The sequence below is a fragment of the Archocentrus centrarchus genome, unplaced genomic scaffold (genome assembly GCF_007364275.1).
Source record: "Archocentrus centrarchus isolate MPI-CPG fArcCen1 unplaced genomic scaffold, fArcCen1 scaffold_24_ctg1, whole genome shotgun sequence".
In the NCBI taxonomy this organism is placed as follows: Eukaryota; Metazoa; Chordata; class Actinopteri; order Cichliformes; family Cichlidae; genus Archocentrus; species Archocentrus centrarchus.
Window position 1 is genome coordinate 6,950,712 of NW_022060254.1, and position 17,276 is coordinate 6,967,987.

General features: G+C 46.0%; 1 protein-coding gene across 1 annotated transcript; it reads right to left on the bottom strand.

The window, feature by feature from the left end:
- Positions 1-535: 535 nt before the first annotated feature.
- On the bottom strand, positions 536-15,315 carry LOC115775664 (uncharacterized; the record flags this gene model as incomplete). The annotated part of the gene is made up of 5 exons (XM_030723136.1): positions 536-642; positions 1,173-1,412; positions 1,778-2,017; positions 14,929-15,198; positions 15,279-15,315. Coding segments are annotated over 5 exons (894 nt in total), but the record flags the coding sequence as incomplete, so codon positions are not given.
- Between the last annotated feature and the right edge of the window lie 1,961 nt (positions 15,316-17,276).

Here is a 17,276-nt window from a genome sequence, read left to right on the forward strand (position 1 = left end):
CACAAGAACACGGGAGACAGACAAACAGAGGAGCACAGACACATGTGCACAAAGACACAGGAAAATCAGAATAACCTATAATTAACAAAAAACCAAGACAATACAAAACTACAACCACTGAGAAACTAGACTGTAAGAAAAACTAAGAAACACAACCAGAAGATACAATGAAACAGAGCATCACTAAAAGAACTCAAAACGCAGGGCCACAGACCCTGGATCATGACGGTTATATTAATATGTACTTGGTGTGGGGAATAAATCTTTGTGTTTGTGATTAAAAACTCTATATAAAGTATATAAACAAAAACCCCTCAGTGCAGCACTGATGGAACAGCTACAGGGGCTTACAGGAAGTGCCTGGCAGGAATGGGAGGAAACCATTTGTGTTGTGAGACATAGGAAGCTGGAGCTTCCTGTGTGGTGGACGCTTCTTGCTGCTCGAGTCTGATAATATTTCACGAGTTTGAGAAGTGTGACAATGACAGATCTCAGATCAGTGCAGCAGATTCAGGCAGACGTCACTGAAACTGCTTCATTCAGAGTACTCAGAGAAGTCGTGCTCAGTGGTGACATCAGCAGCGACGTCATCATTCTGTTCCACCTGCCGGGTCATCTCCATGGAGACAGCAGGTCTGTTTCCTGTGGACAGAGTTAACACATCAGAGCAATGCACCATGGATATCTTTGTGCTATCTGGATTCACTTATGCTAACACCGGCCATAAGGATCTACAGTCACACAAAGCTGGTTATTAACCTGCTGAGCTAACTTCAGGAATGAGCACATTTGTCTGTTCAGCTTCTCTCATCTCACTGTCCTCGAGTGTCTCGATTCATGACAACGAGAAAATCAGTGACTGTGTTTCATTACAGTGCTGTCATGTGAGTGGAGGACCCAGATGCAGGACTCACAGACACACAAATTAAAAAGAACCTTTTATTAGGTGGATGCTGAAATGAAGACTAAAATCCAAAACAGAAGTAAGACACACTCAATGGCAGTTAAACAGCAGAGTCTGTTAACAGGCACTCTGGGAGAGTGGAAACATCTGGAAACACAAGAGCAGCTGAAACTAATCAAGAGCAATGAGAAAAGGGAAGTACAACTAAATACAAGGCACAAAAACAAGATATGAAGGAACATGTGCAGACGTCTGTGTTTGTATCTACCTGAGCTCATGGCTGAGGTCCTGTCCAAGCACATGGACAGCAGCAGACCAGTTGTGATGAAGTATGGACAGAAGACCAGCAGGTGGAAGACAAGTCTGAATGAAGACACACAGGAAGAAGCAGGAGGAAGAGTTGAGGAAGAGTTGGTGGGACTAGCAGGAGGGGGAAGAGTGGAGGGGGAGGGAATGGTGTCCAAATGAGGAGGAGCCACAGAAGATCTGACAAAGGTTGTAGGAGGACCTGCAGGAGAGACGATGAAGCTGGTTTATTAAGTCAGTTCATTAATTTGGTAGTTTGTCACTCAGGAAGGTTTAATCTGAAATGTCTCTGTCTAAATTTAGCACTGCATTTACTCAGCACCCAGAAACACAGGTCAGGATTTGAAACTGATTAGATAAATGTTGTAGAGACAGGAAAATCGATTAAATTATTATTCAGCTGTTCCACAGTTCTTTGTGATGCTGTTGGATTATTAACGGCACACTTTCACACTTTTCCTCCACTTAGGATTTTTCCACTGATGTTGAAAAGAATGTTTAGGAAAATGCAAAAGTTCTTTTTTACTATTTAACCTACAACATGACGTGACAGGAAATGATACTGACCTCTGACCCTCAGGAAGCCCTGAGGAGATGGTCCAGTCAAATCAGTAGCACACCAGTAGAGACCCTCATCCACCTGCTGCACATTGGAGATGATGTGCTCCTCATATCCAGATCCAAGAAGACGTCCACTGAAGAAGAAATAAGCTGCCACTGTGTCACCATTGATCTGTCTGCAACGCAAAGTGACATCACTTCCCGTCATCACAGGAAGTGCAGGGATCTCCAGGATCACACCTTTTTCTGGAGAGACAAAACAGAGTCATAAAGAGAAAGAGATGCACCAACAGAGCAGTCAGAAGTTGTTTCACACATGAACTCCAGAAAACAAATCGGGTCTGGATCTTTTTCACCATTATCTTTTTACTTAGCACACAACAGGAAACACTGAGCTTCAGACAGGTTCTCACTCTCAGGTTGTATTTAGGCAGGGAGCTGCCTGGAGAGCACAAATGATAACATGGGCCTGAATTCATCAGTGTTCATCATCAAAGACTGTCCAAAAGACGGATGTAGCCACTGTAGTCTGACCCATTGGTTTTGGGTTCCATATATTGAACACTGAGTGGCATTTTGGGCCACAATTTTCTTGATTTTTGGAGCCAGAAGTTACCATATTTAGTTAAGAGGCTGATCGTTATCAGCTAGCTAGCATGGTTGTCAAGCAGCTTCCATAGATATTACGTAGGTAGACATACCTGAAAAATTTGAAATAATTTCTTTTTTTATTTTATTTATTTGTATTATATTTTATTTATATAGCACCAAATCACAACAAAAGTCACCTTGAGATGCTTTATACTGAAAGATAAAGACCCTCCAATAATACAGAGAAAACCCAACAATCATATTGTTTCGAGATGGCAGGCATATAGATGAAGCGGCTCTTGGCTCCCTTTTTCGGTTCTTTATAGTCAGTATTGCATGCGTGCTAGTCTTAAACTCTCCTACACCCTAGCTGAACTGCAAACTGTAGGAATTACATGCAAGGATAGCACATCAGCCACACGAGCCGCCGATTCCAAGCATCTTCCTGACCAACGCCATATTCATCGTCCACAAAACGGACGAACTGGAACTACTACAGCAAGAGTCAGGACTGTTACAGTTGTGCTCAAAGGTTTACATACCCCAGCATAATTTTTGCTTTCTTGGCCTTTTTTCAGAGAATATGAATGATAACACAAAAACATCTTTTCCACTCATGCTTAGTGGTTGGGTGAAGCCATTTATTGATAAACAACTGTGATTTCTATTTTTAAATCATAATGACAACAAAAAACATCCAAATGACCCTGATGAAAAGTTTACATACCCCAGTTCTTAATACCGTGTATTGCCCCCTCTAACCTCAATGACAGCCTGAAGTCTTTTGTGGTAGTTGTGGATGAGGCTCTTTATTTTCTCATATGGTAAAGCTGATCATTCTTCTTGGCAAAAAGCCTCCAGTTCCTGTAAATTCCTGGGCTGTCTTGCATGAACTGCACGCTTGAGATCTCCCCAGATCGTTGTCATGTTGGAACGTCCAAGTACATCCCATGCACAGCTTCTGGGCTGATGCCTCCAGTATTTGCTGCATTCATCTTTCCTTCAACTTTGACCAAGTTTCCTGTGCCTTTGTAGCTCACACGTCCCCAAAACATCAGCAATCCACCTCCGTGCTTTACAGTAAGAATGGTGTTCCTTTCATCATTGGCCTTGTTGACACCTCTCCAAATGTAATGTTTATGGTTGTGGCCAGAAAGTTAAATTTTGGTCTCATCACTCCAAATTACCTTGTTCCAAAAGTTTTGAGGCTTGTCTCTGTGCTGTTTGGCATATTGCATGCAGGATCCTTTGTGGCATTTGCGCAGTAGTGGCTTTCTTCTGGCGACTCAACCATGCAGCCCATTTTTCTTCAAGTGCCTCCTTATTGTGCATCTTGAAACAGCTACACCGCTAGTTTTCAGAGAGTCCTGTATTTCAGCTGATGTTATTTGTGGGTTTTTCTTTGCATCCCGAACAATTTTCTTGGCAGTTGTGGCCAAAATTTTTGTTTTTCTACGTGACCATGATTTGGTTTTAACAGAGCCCCTGATTTTCCATTTGTTAATCACAGTTTGAACACTGCTGACTGGCATTATCAATTCCTTGGATATCTTTCTGTATCCCTTTTCTGTTTTATACACTTCAACTACCTTTTCCCGTAGATCCTTGAAAATTCTTTAGCTTTCCACATGACTCAGAATCCAGAAACATCAGTGCAAGAGTCTGTCTGGACCCAGAAACTCACTCAGCTTTTATGCACACACAGATTACGCGCAAATAGATCACAGGTGAGGATGTTACCTTTAGTAGCCATTCAAACCCATTTGTGTCAACTTGTGTGCATGTTATCAGGCCAAAATCACCAGGGTATGAAAACTTTTGATCAGGGTCATTTGGATGTTTTTTGTTGTCATTATGATTTACAGTGGCTTGCAAAAGTATTCATAGCCCTTGAACTTTTCCATATTTTGTCACATTACAACCACAAACATAAATATATTTCACTGGAATTTAATGTGAAAGACCAACACAAAGTGGTATACAATTGTGAAATGGAAAGAAAATTATACATGATTCAGAACATTTTTTACAAATAAAAAACTGAAAAGTGTGGTGTGCAAAAGTATTCAGCCCCCCTGAGTCAATACTTTGTGGAACCACCTTTTGCTGCAGTTACAGCTGCAGGTCTTTTAGGGTATGTCTCCACCAGCTTTGCACATCTAGTGACTGAAATTTTTGCCCATTCTTCTTTGCAAAACAGCTCAAACTCAGTCAGATTAGATGGAGAGCGTTTGTGAACAGCAGTTTTCAGATCTTGCCACAAATTCTCGATTGGGTTTAGGTCTGGACTTTGACTGGGCCGTTCTAACACATGAATATGTTTGGTTTAAAACCATTCCATTTTAGCCCTGGCTTTACAGATGAAGCCACTCAAAGTTGCCGCTCCCAGCCGGCTCCCAGCCAGCTGGAAGTCCCCCTCCTTCTTCTGGGCGTATCTACTTCCCAGCATGACCACACCCCTTTCCCTCAATTGCAGAGTGTCACCAAGAGATGGCGCTTTCTTCACAAAACTTTGACTTCTGTGATTAACAAATGTTTTGTTAACATTTCATGCTGAAGTATTTTCACTGTCTAAAACAAAGCTGCAACTAATGGTGGAACAAGTGTGGAAAATCTAAAATAGATATATTTGTGGTCAGTATGACCTTTCACACATTTTCCACTGCAAATCACCAAACATTCTTTTGATCAATTTATTTTTGTGAATCTAATAAATAAGTAAATGAATAAATAGTTTTCTTTAAGTAGTGCTGCACTGAGCAATCTACGCTTTCTCCCTTTTCAGTCTCCTGTTAGAAGTTCTGCATGAAGTTCCACTTTTGTCAATTATAAAATGATTTTATAAGCTACCTGCTAAAGGTACTGGCTTTCAGGCTCCATTTTGAACCTTATAAACTGCATTCATGTATGTTTCAGTAAATGGCTGCTCCCATTTCCTGTGAAATATAAAGAAATGAGAGATTTTGGAGTACTGAGCCACCAAATTAAAGTGAATTAGACCAGTGCTAACTTTATGGAGGTGGGGGCAGGGAAAGGGTCTGGGTGATGTGACTGAGAGCAAAGCTCATGGTGCTTTCCGGAAAACGGGACGTTCAGAGACCACCAATAAAAGCCAGCTTGGAACATTTCATGAATTTCGTAAATTTAAGGTTTTCCAAGTTGACATTCAGTTTTTGGTGGTTTATTTTTTGGTGTTGAAACCGCAAGTTTCTCCCGAGTAGAGTCCGTGCTCTCATTACTGCCACAAGATAACAAGAATGGTCTGAGTGTCAAAGTGTCGGAGTTTTCCTGAATGCATCCAATAGTATAATGACCGACTTTTAACAGTCGTGTTCGCTCAGAAATTTCTACAGACACAGAGATGGGGGTGGGCGGAGCCTCTTGGCTGCATGAAGTGTTTTATTTCACACCTGATCACTGAGAGGTGAAAAGGTTTCACTGTTATTTGCATCACAGTGCAAATCACAGTGTAAATCAACAAGTATTAAAACGGGAAAAACGTGGTCGGTTAAATACAAACTGGACTGTTTTTACTGTCATAAATACTTTTTGTCACTGTCTTAATGGGCATACTTAAACTGTATGCCTATTACAACGTAGAGATGCTGCCTCTTAAAATTGCCGCACTCAGCTGGTGAGCTGGCCGCAGGGGTCCACGGTGGGGGTGGGAGAGAGAGAGAATTCTTTCCACAGAAGAATCCTCTGTAATGCTAATGATAGTCTGGGCTCTCTTACGTGTCTGCAAAGGTAGTTTCTGCCCTTAAAATCACTGTAGCGATTTACCAGAGATACGCAGTATTCATTTATTTTATCCAAAGGTGCAGACACTCTCTTTTGAGCGCCGCTTTCAGAGATTTTAATTTAAAGAAAAAGACAAAGTGGTTTGTGGAAGGCAGTCTACTACATTTTAAAATTATACAGGTATAAATTATTTGTAAAACTGGTGATAGAACATCATGTAATTAGTGTGCTTATTTACACATTCATCAGATTAGGGTTTCTCAGACCGAACATTAACGCCCTGTTCACTCTCTCCTACCTGTCAGCATACAGTTTTTTGTACCTATAAATAAATAAATACTGCAGTATTCAGCTGGATTCTGTTGCGGAACATGTGGCTGTTGTTGCATTTGGTCGCTTTCACAGCGGCATGACTGCGATCGTTGCCGCTGTGACTGTCCATCCATCCATCCATCCATTCTATTCCGCTTATCCGGGGCTGGGTCGCAGGGGCAGGAGCCTAAGCAGAGAAGCCCAGACTTCCCTCCCCCCAGCCACCTCCTCCAGCTCATCCGGAGGGACCCTAAGGCGCTCCCAGGCCAGCCGAGAGATATAATCTCTCCAGCGTGTCCTGGGTCTCCTCCCGGTGGGACATGCCCGGAACACCTCACCCAAGAGGCGGCCAGGAGGCATCCTAATCAGTTGCCCGAGCCACCTCAACTGGCTCCTTTCGATGTGGAGGAGCAGCGGCTCTACTCTGAGCCCCTCCCGGATGGCCGCACTCCTCACCTTATCTCTAAGGGAGAGGTCATCCACCTTTTGAAGGAAACTAATTTTTGCCGCTTGTATTCACGATCTTATTCTTTCGGTCACTACCCAAAGCTCGTGACCATAGGTGAGGGTAGGAACGAAGATCGACCAGTAAATCGAGAGCTTCGCTGTTACGCTAAGCTCCCTCTTCATCACGACAGACTGGTGCAGCATCCGCATCACTGCAGAAGCAGCCCCAATCCGTCTGTCGATCTCCCGCTCCCTTGTCCCATCACTCGTGAACAAGACCCTGAGATACTTGAACTCCTCCACTTGGGGCAAGAACTCATCCCTGAGCCTGAGAGGGCACTCCACCTTTTTCCGGCTGAGGACCATGGCCTCAGACTTAGAGGTGCTGATTCTCATGCCGGCCGCTTCACACTCGGCTGTGAACCATTCCACTGCGAGCTGGAGGCCACCCCCTGAGGAAGCCAACAGGACCACATCATCTGCAAAAAGCAGAGGTGAGACTCTGAGGCCACCAAGGAAGAAGCCTTCCGCCACCTGGCTACGCCTAGAAATTCTGAACAGAATCGGTGACAAAGGGCAGCCCTGACGGAGTCCAACACCCACAGGAAACGAATCCGACTTAAGATTAAGATTAAGATTAAGATGGTGTTTATTTGTCACATGCACAGTTATACACAGTACAATGCACAGTGAAATGTATTTTGTACCTGCAACCATATATACACACGCATATAAATAAGAAGAATAAAAATAAAAAAAGTAATTCACACTATACACTATACTCTATATACTATACACTATACACACTTTTATAAATTATAATATTTACATTGTGCAATAATGGTCCAGTTAGGGCTCAGAGTTGAGCAGACGGATGGCTTGTGGGTAAAAACTCTTCTTCAACCTTTCAGTCTTAGTCCTCAGGCAGCGGTAACGCCGGCCTGATGGGAGCAGGGAGAAGAGAGAGTGTCCGGGGTGGCTGGGCTGTTTTAGGATCTTCATGGCCCTCAGCCTGCACTGCTTGGTGTAAATGTCCTGCAGGTTGGGGACGGTGGTTCTGATGGTCCGTTCAGCTGAACGAACCACCCTTTTTAGGGCCATGAAGTCCTGCTTGGTGCAGTTTCCCATCCAGGTGGTGATGCTCCCACGCATGATGCTCTCGATGGTGCAGGTGTAAAAGTTCCTGAGCACCTTGAGTGGGAGCTTGAAGTCTCTCAGCCGCCTGAGGAGGTAGAGACGCTGTCTGGCCTTCTTCACAGTGATGTTTATGTGATGAGTCCAGGACAGGTCCTGTGAGATGGTCACTCCCAGGTATTTGAAAGTGTCCACTCTTTCCACCTCAGCACCACTGATGACAAGTGGATGGTAGTCCCTCTGCTGCTTCCTGCTGAAGTCCACAATCAGTTCCTTCGTTTTGCTGACGTTGAGCAGGAGGTGGTTCTCCTGGCACCAGTTCTCCAGGCGGGAGACCTCTCTCCTGTAGGCTGTCTCCTCATTGTGAGAGATTAGTCCCACAACAGCAGTGTCGTCAGCAAACTTGATGATGACGTTGGACTCTGCCGTGGCCTCGCAGGCATGGGTGTACACTGAGTACAGCAGAGGGCTGAGCACACAGCCTTGGGGGGATCCAGTGTTGAGGGTGAGGGAGGATGAGGTGAGGTGACCCACTCGTACCACCTGTGGTCTGCTGGTCAGGAAGCTGTGAACCCACCTGCACAGGGATGGGTCCAGGCCCAGGTCCAGCAGCTTAGAGACCAGCCTGGAGGGAACTATGGTGTTGAATGCTGAGCTGTAATCTACAAACAGCACTCTCACATAGTTCCCCTTACCAGTGTCTATGTGTGAAAGGGTCTTGTGGAGGAGGAAGGATATGGCGTCATCTGTGGATCTGTCTGGCCGGTATGCAAACTGTAGTGGGTCGAGGGTGGTGGGCAGTGAGGAGGTGATGAATGTCTTGATGAGTCTCTCAAAACACTTCATCACCACAGAGGTGAGCGCTATGGGCCTGAAGTCATTGGGGCTGCTGGGGTGTGGTTTCTTTGGGACAGGGACTATGATGGACTTTTTAAAGCAGGTGGGAATCACACACAGTTTCAGTGAGAGGTTGAATATCAGTGTAAACACAGGTGCCAGCTGGTCAGCGCAGGTCTTAAGGACACGTCCACTAATACCGTCTGGTCCAGCCGCTTTCCTAGTGTTTACACATCTAAACGCCTTCCTCACGTCGCGCTCCGTCACAGTGAGTGTCTCCGCCCCTCCGGCCGGGAGCGCAGCGGGCTGTCGGCTTCCCGACTCAAAGCGCGCAAAGAAGATGTTGAGTTCATCAGCCAGAGAAGCGTCGGCACTCACCGGGTGTGTGTGTGGTGCTTTGTAGTCCGTGATGGTGCGTAGTCCCTGCCACAGTCCCCTGGAGTCAGACTGTTGTAGTTGCTGTTCCAGTCTGCGGCCATAGCGATGTTTAGCCTCTTTCACCGCTCTGCGGACGTTGTATGATGCAACCTTGTAGTCCTCCATGTTCCCAGAGGCGAGGCCGGAGTTGTAGGCAACGGTGCGGGACCTCAGGGCGTCGCGGACAGATTTATCCACCCACGGCTTCTGGTTGGGAAAAGTCCTGATGGTCCTCCTAAGTGAAGTGTCATCAACAACTTTCCCAATAAATCCCACGACAGTTTCCGTAAACTCCTCGATGTCTCCGCCCGCGCTGCTGCGAAACATGTCCCAGTCGGTTGAATCCAACGCACCCTGCAGAGCGGCCTCTGTTTGATCAGACCACCATGTCACTTCTCTCACAGCAGGGGGTTCCTGCCTGAGCCGTTGTTTGTATTTCGGCATGAGAAGGACAGAGGTGTGGTCAGACTTCCCAAAAGGCGGAAGAGGCTTTGCTTTGTAGCCCTCTTTGAATGGAGAATAGCAGTGGTCTAGGGTCCTCTCTCCTCTGGTGGGGCAGTCGATGTGTTGAATCAATTCCGGTATCAGCTTTTTCAAGTTTGCACTGTTAAAGTCCCCGGCTACGATGAGAGCCGCATCACGCTGGTTAGCCTGATAGGTGGAAATCGCCTCATGTAGCTCGGATAGTGCAGTGTTTGTGTCCGCCTGAGGTGGAATATAGACGGCGCTGAAGATGACCGAAGTGAACTCGCGGGGCAGGTAGTGGGGGCGGCATTTCAGGGTTAGGAGCTCCAGGTTAGGTGAACATGATTGTTTCAGAGGGACAACATTCCTACTGTCACACCAGTTGTTATTAATCATTAGGCACACACCTCCTCCTCTTGATTTTCCAGACTCACTCGTTCTGTCCGTGCGATGAACACTGAAGAACTCCGACGGCTGTACGGCGTGGTCTGGTATGAGGGGGGTCAGCCATGTCTCCGTGAGACAGATGATGTTGCAGTCCCTTATGTCCCTCTGAAACTGTATCCTGGCCCTGAGTTCGTCCAGCTTGTTATCCAGTGACTGGACATTAGCCAACAGGATGCTCGGCAGTGGCGTTTGGTGCGCTCTGCGCCTCAACTTATTACCGGCTATACAGTCCAAGCTCTCACTGTGGTTGTACAAAGACTGAATGGCCCGCAGCAATGGGCCAGACACCCCCATACTCCCGCAGGACCTCCCAAAGGATACCCCGAGGGACACGGCCGAATGCCGTCTCCAAGTCCACAAAGCACATGTATACTGGTTGGGCAAACTCCCACGCACACTCGAATATCCTTGAGAGGATAAAGAGCTGGTCCAGCGTTCCGCGACCAGGACGAAAACCGCATTGTTCCTCCTGGATCCGAGGTTCGACTAACAGATGGACCCTCCTTTCCAGCACCGTGATATAGACCTTACCAGGGAGGCTGAGGAGTGTGATCCCCCAAAAGTTGGAGCACACCCTCCGGTCTCCCTGCTTAAAGATGGGGACCACCACCCCGGTCTGCCAATCCAATGGCACTGCCCCAGATCTCCACGCGATGTTGCAGAGGTGTGTCAACCAAGACAGCCCTACAACATCCAGAGCCTTCAGGAACTCAGGGTGAATCTCATCCACCCCAGGGGCCTTGCCACCAATGAGTTGTTTAACTGCCTCAGTGACCTCACCCCCAGTGATGGTCAAGTCATCTCCCTCGTCCCCAGACTTTGCTTCCACTATAGAAGGCTTGTCAGTGGGATTCAGGAGGTCCTCGAAGTATTCCTTCCACCGTCCGACTATAACCTCAGTTGAAGTCAGCAGCACCCCACCCGCACTATAAACCATGTGAGTGGAGCACTGCTTTCCCTCCTGAGTCGCCTGACGGTTTGCCAGAATCGCTTCGATGCCGACCGAAAGTCTTTTTCCATAGCCTCACCGAACTCCTCCCACACCCAAGTTTTTGCTTCGGCCACTGCCCTAGCTGCATTCCGCTTGGCCTGCTGATACCTGTCAGCTGCCTCCGGAGTCCCACAGGCTAACCAAGTCCGATAGGACTCTTTCTTCAGCTTGATGGCTCTCTTCACCTCTGGTGACCACCATCTGGTTCGGGGGTTACCACCTTGCAGCCACAGCTCTGAGCAGCAGCCTCAACAATGGAGGTGCGGAACATGGTCCATTCGGACTCAATGTCCTCAGCCTCCCTGGGAATGCTGTCGAAGTTCTGCCGGAGGTGGGAGTTGAAGATCTCCCGGACTGGGGCTTCTGCCAGGCGTTCCCAGGGCACCTTCACAGTATGTTTAGGTGTGCCAGGTCTGTCCAGCATCTTCCACCACCTGATCCAACTCACCACCAGGTGGTGATCAGTTGACAGCTCAGCTCCTCTCTTCACCCGAGTGTCCAGAACATACGGCCGCAGATCTGATGATACGATTACAAAATCAATCATCGACCTGCGACCTAGGGTGTCCTGGTGCTATGTGCACTTATGGACAACCTTATGTTCAAACATGGTGTTTGTCATGGACAAACTGTGGTTTGCACAGAAGTCCAATAACAAAACACCATTCGGGTTCAGATCGGGCAGGCCGTTCCTCCCAATCACGCCCCTCCAGGTCTCACTGTCATTGCCCACATGAGCATTGAAGTCTCCCAGCAAGACTATGGAGTCACCAGATGGAGCACTCTCCAGCACCCCACCCAGCGACTCCAAAAAGGGTAGTTACTCTGAACTGTCATTCGGCGCATAAGCGCAAACAACAGTCAGGACCCGTTCCCCAGCCCGAAGGCACAGGGAAACTACCCTGTCGTCCACCGGTGAAAACTGCGACGTACAGGCAGCAAGCCGGGGGGATACAAAAATACCCACCCCAGCTTGCCGCCTCTCACCGAGGGCAACTCCAGACTGGAACAGAGTCCAGCCCTTCTTCAGGAGACTGGTTCCAGAGCCCAGGCCATGCGTTGAGGCCTGGCTCCAGGGTGGGGCCCCGGTAACCCTAACCCGGGCAGGGTAAACTGTTCCCTTGCTGTTACGAACATAGGGGTCTTCTGAACCACTCTTTGTTTGGACCCTCACCCAGGACCAGTTTGCCATGTGAGACCCTACCAGGGGGACAAGCCCCCGGACAACATAGCTCCTGGGATCACTGGGACATACAAACCCCTTCACCACGATGAGGTGGCGATTCACGGAGGAGCCGCTGTGACTGTTAATTTGGAAAGCAGATTATAGGTCAACAAGTCATTTACAGCCGTTTAAATACAGCCAATAATTTTCTGGCAAATACCAAAAATAGCTTTTTGACAATCACTTTCTGGCAGAATACTAGCTCGTCACTAGCAAGGGATTATTCCCGTAAATGTAAGAGCCAAATCTTTGGGTCCCTCCCCTAAAGTAGCATTTCCCTAAATCTTCAGCCTTAATCTTTTGAACAGAGCTCCACATATTTCTGCCATATTTCTTCAGAGCAGAATACACACTCACATACATCATTGTTGCGCAAACCCGCTGTCGTATAAATGCGCCCTTCACTGACAGAACTCAGCAATAATCAATTCATATTTACATTTTGGATTTTCTTTTTGTTTACAAACATTATCAATGCGGTTAAATAATTGTTTCATGCCTACATGTTCATTAGTCAGCTTGTACAGTGCCTAGATCGTCTACTTTACTGGCAGCAAGCAAATATTTATATCAGTATTTTACAGAAAGGTTCAACATTATGATTCTGTTAGAATCATAGAACCTCTGAGCAAATATAATATGTATGATTAAATACAGCATAGCGTGCTGTAAGTGAAAGCGCTTCCACTATCACTGCTCCTCCTGGTGGATACACAAGACATTACCACCAGTTTTCCTAAATGCTGCTTAGGGGCGTTCCCACCCGTGGCTGAACTGCTACATCATGAGCGGGGGATTTCATTTCGGCCACGTTCCGGCCCCGAATCTGCCACAGACCAGCCAAGGTCCCATCACGGATCGGCCGACCAATTTGAGTGGCTTCATCTGCATGTTTAGGGTCATTGTCCTGCTGGAAGGTGAACCTCCACCCCAGTCTCTAGTCTTTTGCAAACTCCAACAGGTTTTCTTCCAAGATTGCCCTGTATTCGGCTCAATCCATCTTCCCATCAACTCTGACCAACTTCCCTGTCCCTGCTGAAGAGAAGCGGCCCCAGAGCATGATGCTGCCACCACCATATTTGACAGTGGGGATGGTGTGTTCAGGGTGATGTGCAGTGTTAATTCTCTGCCACACATAGCGTTTTGCATTTTGGCCAAAAAGTTCAATTTTGGTCTCTGACCAAAGCACCTTGTTCCACACATTTGCTGTGTCCCCAACATGGCTTCTGGCAAACTGCAAATGGGACATCTTATGGTTTTCTTTTAACAATGGCTTTCTTCTTGCCACTCTTCCATAAAGACCACATTTTTGCAGTGCACGACTAATAGTTGTCCTGTGGACAGATTCCCCCACCTGAGCTGTGGACCTCTGCATTTGGTCCAGAGTCACCATGGGCCTCTTGGCTGCATCTCTGATCAGTGCACTCCTTGGTCGGCCTGTAAGTTTAGGTGGACGGCCTTGTCTTGGTATGTTTACAGTTGTGCCGTACTCTTTCCATTTCCAGATAATGGACTGAGCAGTGCTCCGTGAGATGTTCAAAGCTTGGGAAATCTTTTTATAGCCTAAGTCTGCTTTAAATTTCTCCACAACCTTATTCCTGACCTGTCTGGTGTTTTCTTTGGACTTCATGATGCTGTTTACTCGCCAATATTCTCTTAATCAACCTCTGAAGCCGTCACGGAGCAGCTGTATTTGTACTGAGATTAGATTACACACAGGTGGACTCTTTGTAGTCATTAGCAGTCATCAGGCAACTTCTGAATGCAATTGGTTGCACTCAGAGAAAAGGGGGCTCAATACTTTTGCACACCACACTTTTCAGTTTTTTATTTGTAAAAAATGTTTTGAATCATATATAATTTTATTTTCACTTTACAACTGTATACCACTTTGTGTTGGTCTTTCACATTAAATTCCAGTGAAATATATTTACGTTTGTGGTTGTAATGTGACAAAATATGGAAAAGTTCAAGGGGTATTAATACTTTTGCAAGCCAGTGTAAAAAGAGATAACACAGTTGTTTATCAATAAATGGTTTCACCCAACCACTAAGCATTAGTGGTGATAACTAAATAAAAACTACCTAAAATGATAAAAATGACAATGAAATTAATTGACACTTTTGTCAACGAATGAAAACAAGAGGAAATTGCTTGGCGGGAATGACATCCAATCAGATCTTATTTAATTTTGTGAAAGGGCGGGACAAGTTAGGAAAACATCCAATCAAACGCACAGTTGCACAAATTTGCTCTAAACCAGTGAAGACCAAACTAGCCTGTGATTGGTTGTTCCTTCCGATAGAACTAAGTTATGTAAACAATGTCAGCAGGGACAAAGAGAAGAGCCGATGTATGGACACATTTGTCCTTTGACGTTGTGACAAACAGAGCGATGTGTAAACCATGTGGGGCGACTATCTCAGGTAAAAACACAACAAATCTTAAACGACATCTGCAAACCAGTCACCCAGAAAATTTTAGAGTAGCAGTACATGTCTAAAATAACTTTACAGAGATAGGGAGACCTTTGGGATCACTTTCTGTACCTGAACTACTGATGGAGACTTCATCGCTCTTCTGTCCAGAACCGGTTTCACACCAGTAATCTGCACTCAAGATTGTTTTGAAGTCCAGAACACAGGAGGAACCAACAACTCTTCCAAAGTCTGCAGCTGCTCCGCACTCTTCAGTCTGGTTTTCTTTGGTCCTCCTCACTGTCCATCCAGCAACTGTCTGTCCATCATCAACACAACTCAGAGCCGCTGAAGAAGGTCCACTGAAGAACTGCTGAAGGTTTGGACTGACAGACAGAGAGACTGGAGGACAGACAGACAGAGTAAATGTGTTTGCGTTCTTGTTGGAGTCTCTCTGATTGTTTTCACTTCCATCAACTCACCTGCAGAAACAGTCGGTGCAGACAGCAGCAGCACACACACACCTGCAACAGGAGGAAAAAAGCCACAGCTAGAAGTCATTAAAGGTATTTAAAGTACTAAAAAAATCAGCTGTGACACCTTTTAGGGGATATCCACACTTTGAAAGATCACAATGTTTAAAAGTAAATTGGTGCATAACCTGAAGTGGGCACTCAGGGCTAGGGTAAGACCATCCAAGTCATCAGCCTATGAATTACTAGCAGCACTAAAATCTCCCATGTGCTAGGTTACAAAAGGCCAACTATCTGTCCAGCACTCCACTAATCAGGCCTTTATGGTAACATCATCATCTAAGTCATTCTTCACTAAAACTTACCTGAACCACTCTTAAACCATGACAGCTAAATCCAAAGTTTCATATACTTGGGTGAGGTTATTCTTGGCAAAGAATATATTGTGACCCTGGTGGTTCAATTTTTAGTTGCTAAATCTCGTCATAGTGACATGGAATATCATCTCTTGCTGGTGGGGAGGGAGCCGGAGCTAGTGCTGGCCTCAGTACACAGCTTGAGTTTTTGAACCAGTCTCCTAGAGATAAGAGCCACCACCGGTACAGTGCCTTGCGAAAGTATTCGGCCCCCTTGAACTTTTCAACCTTTTGCCACATTTCAGGCTTCAAACATCAAGATATAAAATTTTAATTTTTTGTGAAGAATCAACAACAAGTGGGACGCAATCGTGAAGTGGAATGAAATTTATTGGATGTGTCGTGTATTTTTATCTTGATGACATCAGTATTTTATATCAATATTTTTATATCATGTATTGTTATATATATATTAATCACACACTCTAATTAATGGTCACATTATGTATTATTTGTCACCTATATTGTCACTCACACACTGGAGCACTGCATAGGTAGGTGGAAAAGGCCTGCTCTGCAGGCAACCTGGGATTTTTCCATTAAGTAATGCTAGCCCCCACCTTTGTGAGGAGCTTCACCTTTTACCCAGTGCACTTTTGACCCAGCTTCTCCCGAGGGGAGGGGCGAGTAGCCGGAGTGAATCCCGAGGGGAGGGGAGGAGGCACACCTGGACTTCGGAACGTGGGAAAGATGGGTTTTTTCTAGCCCCCCTGAGATCAATTCATAGAACTGTTGCTTAAAGGAGCATCTTAATATGTCCCCTCCCCTGATAACAGCTGCAGGAGGTGTGAGATTGGGCTATATAAGGGCATGGCAAACTTGGGAGGGAGCGCTCTTCTTTGCTCTTCCTCTCACCCGTGTTTGCAGCGGCTGCAGGCTCTCACTCCCGAGAGGGCTTCTGTTTTTATATTCTGTTAAACTCTGGACGTTTATTTCTTTGCTTTTCTACCACCTTATAACAGCACCAAGGCGCTCACTCTCGGGAGGCTTTTTGCTTTCTTGCATTTTGTTTAACTTTTGCTATCTTGTATTTTGTTTAACTTTTTGATATCTCGAACTTTGTTTAACTTTGTGCTTCAATAAATCCTGGAAACGAAACCTGCTCATCTCCAGTGAGTTTCTGTGAAGTGTGGAGCTTTTCTCAAGGTGCATTTGCTCCCATTGGTCTCCCCTCCGCCTGGTAAGAGCAACAGGGGGAGAGAGCCGCAAAAAAACCCGACATCTTGGCGACCGCGGCAGGACTCCGAGATAAGAACAGCTGGAGAGGTACCTAGGGTTTGGACGGAGCCTCACGTTGCTACGGAGAACACCAAAAGCGCGCAAAAGTAAGTAAAGCAGTTTTCTGCAACAATGGTGTTGTCCGGGTGACTGAGACTTCCGCCCAAGTTCCTGGTTACACTTTCAAAATAAAACAGCTGTCTTGCTCTGGATAAAGAATTTGTAAAATTTAAGGGTTTTGTGGTCGGCTATTTTGAGCTAAAATGGTCTAATCTGGATAAAAGGAGACTCCTGGATTGAGCAGGTGTTGTGTTTGGGGTTTTTCTTGCTTTGCTGAACTCTGGAGTGGAATGAATGCGTGTTGTGTGTGAGA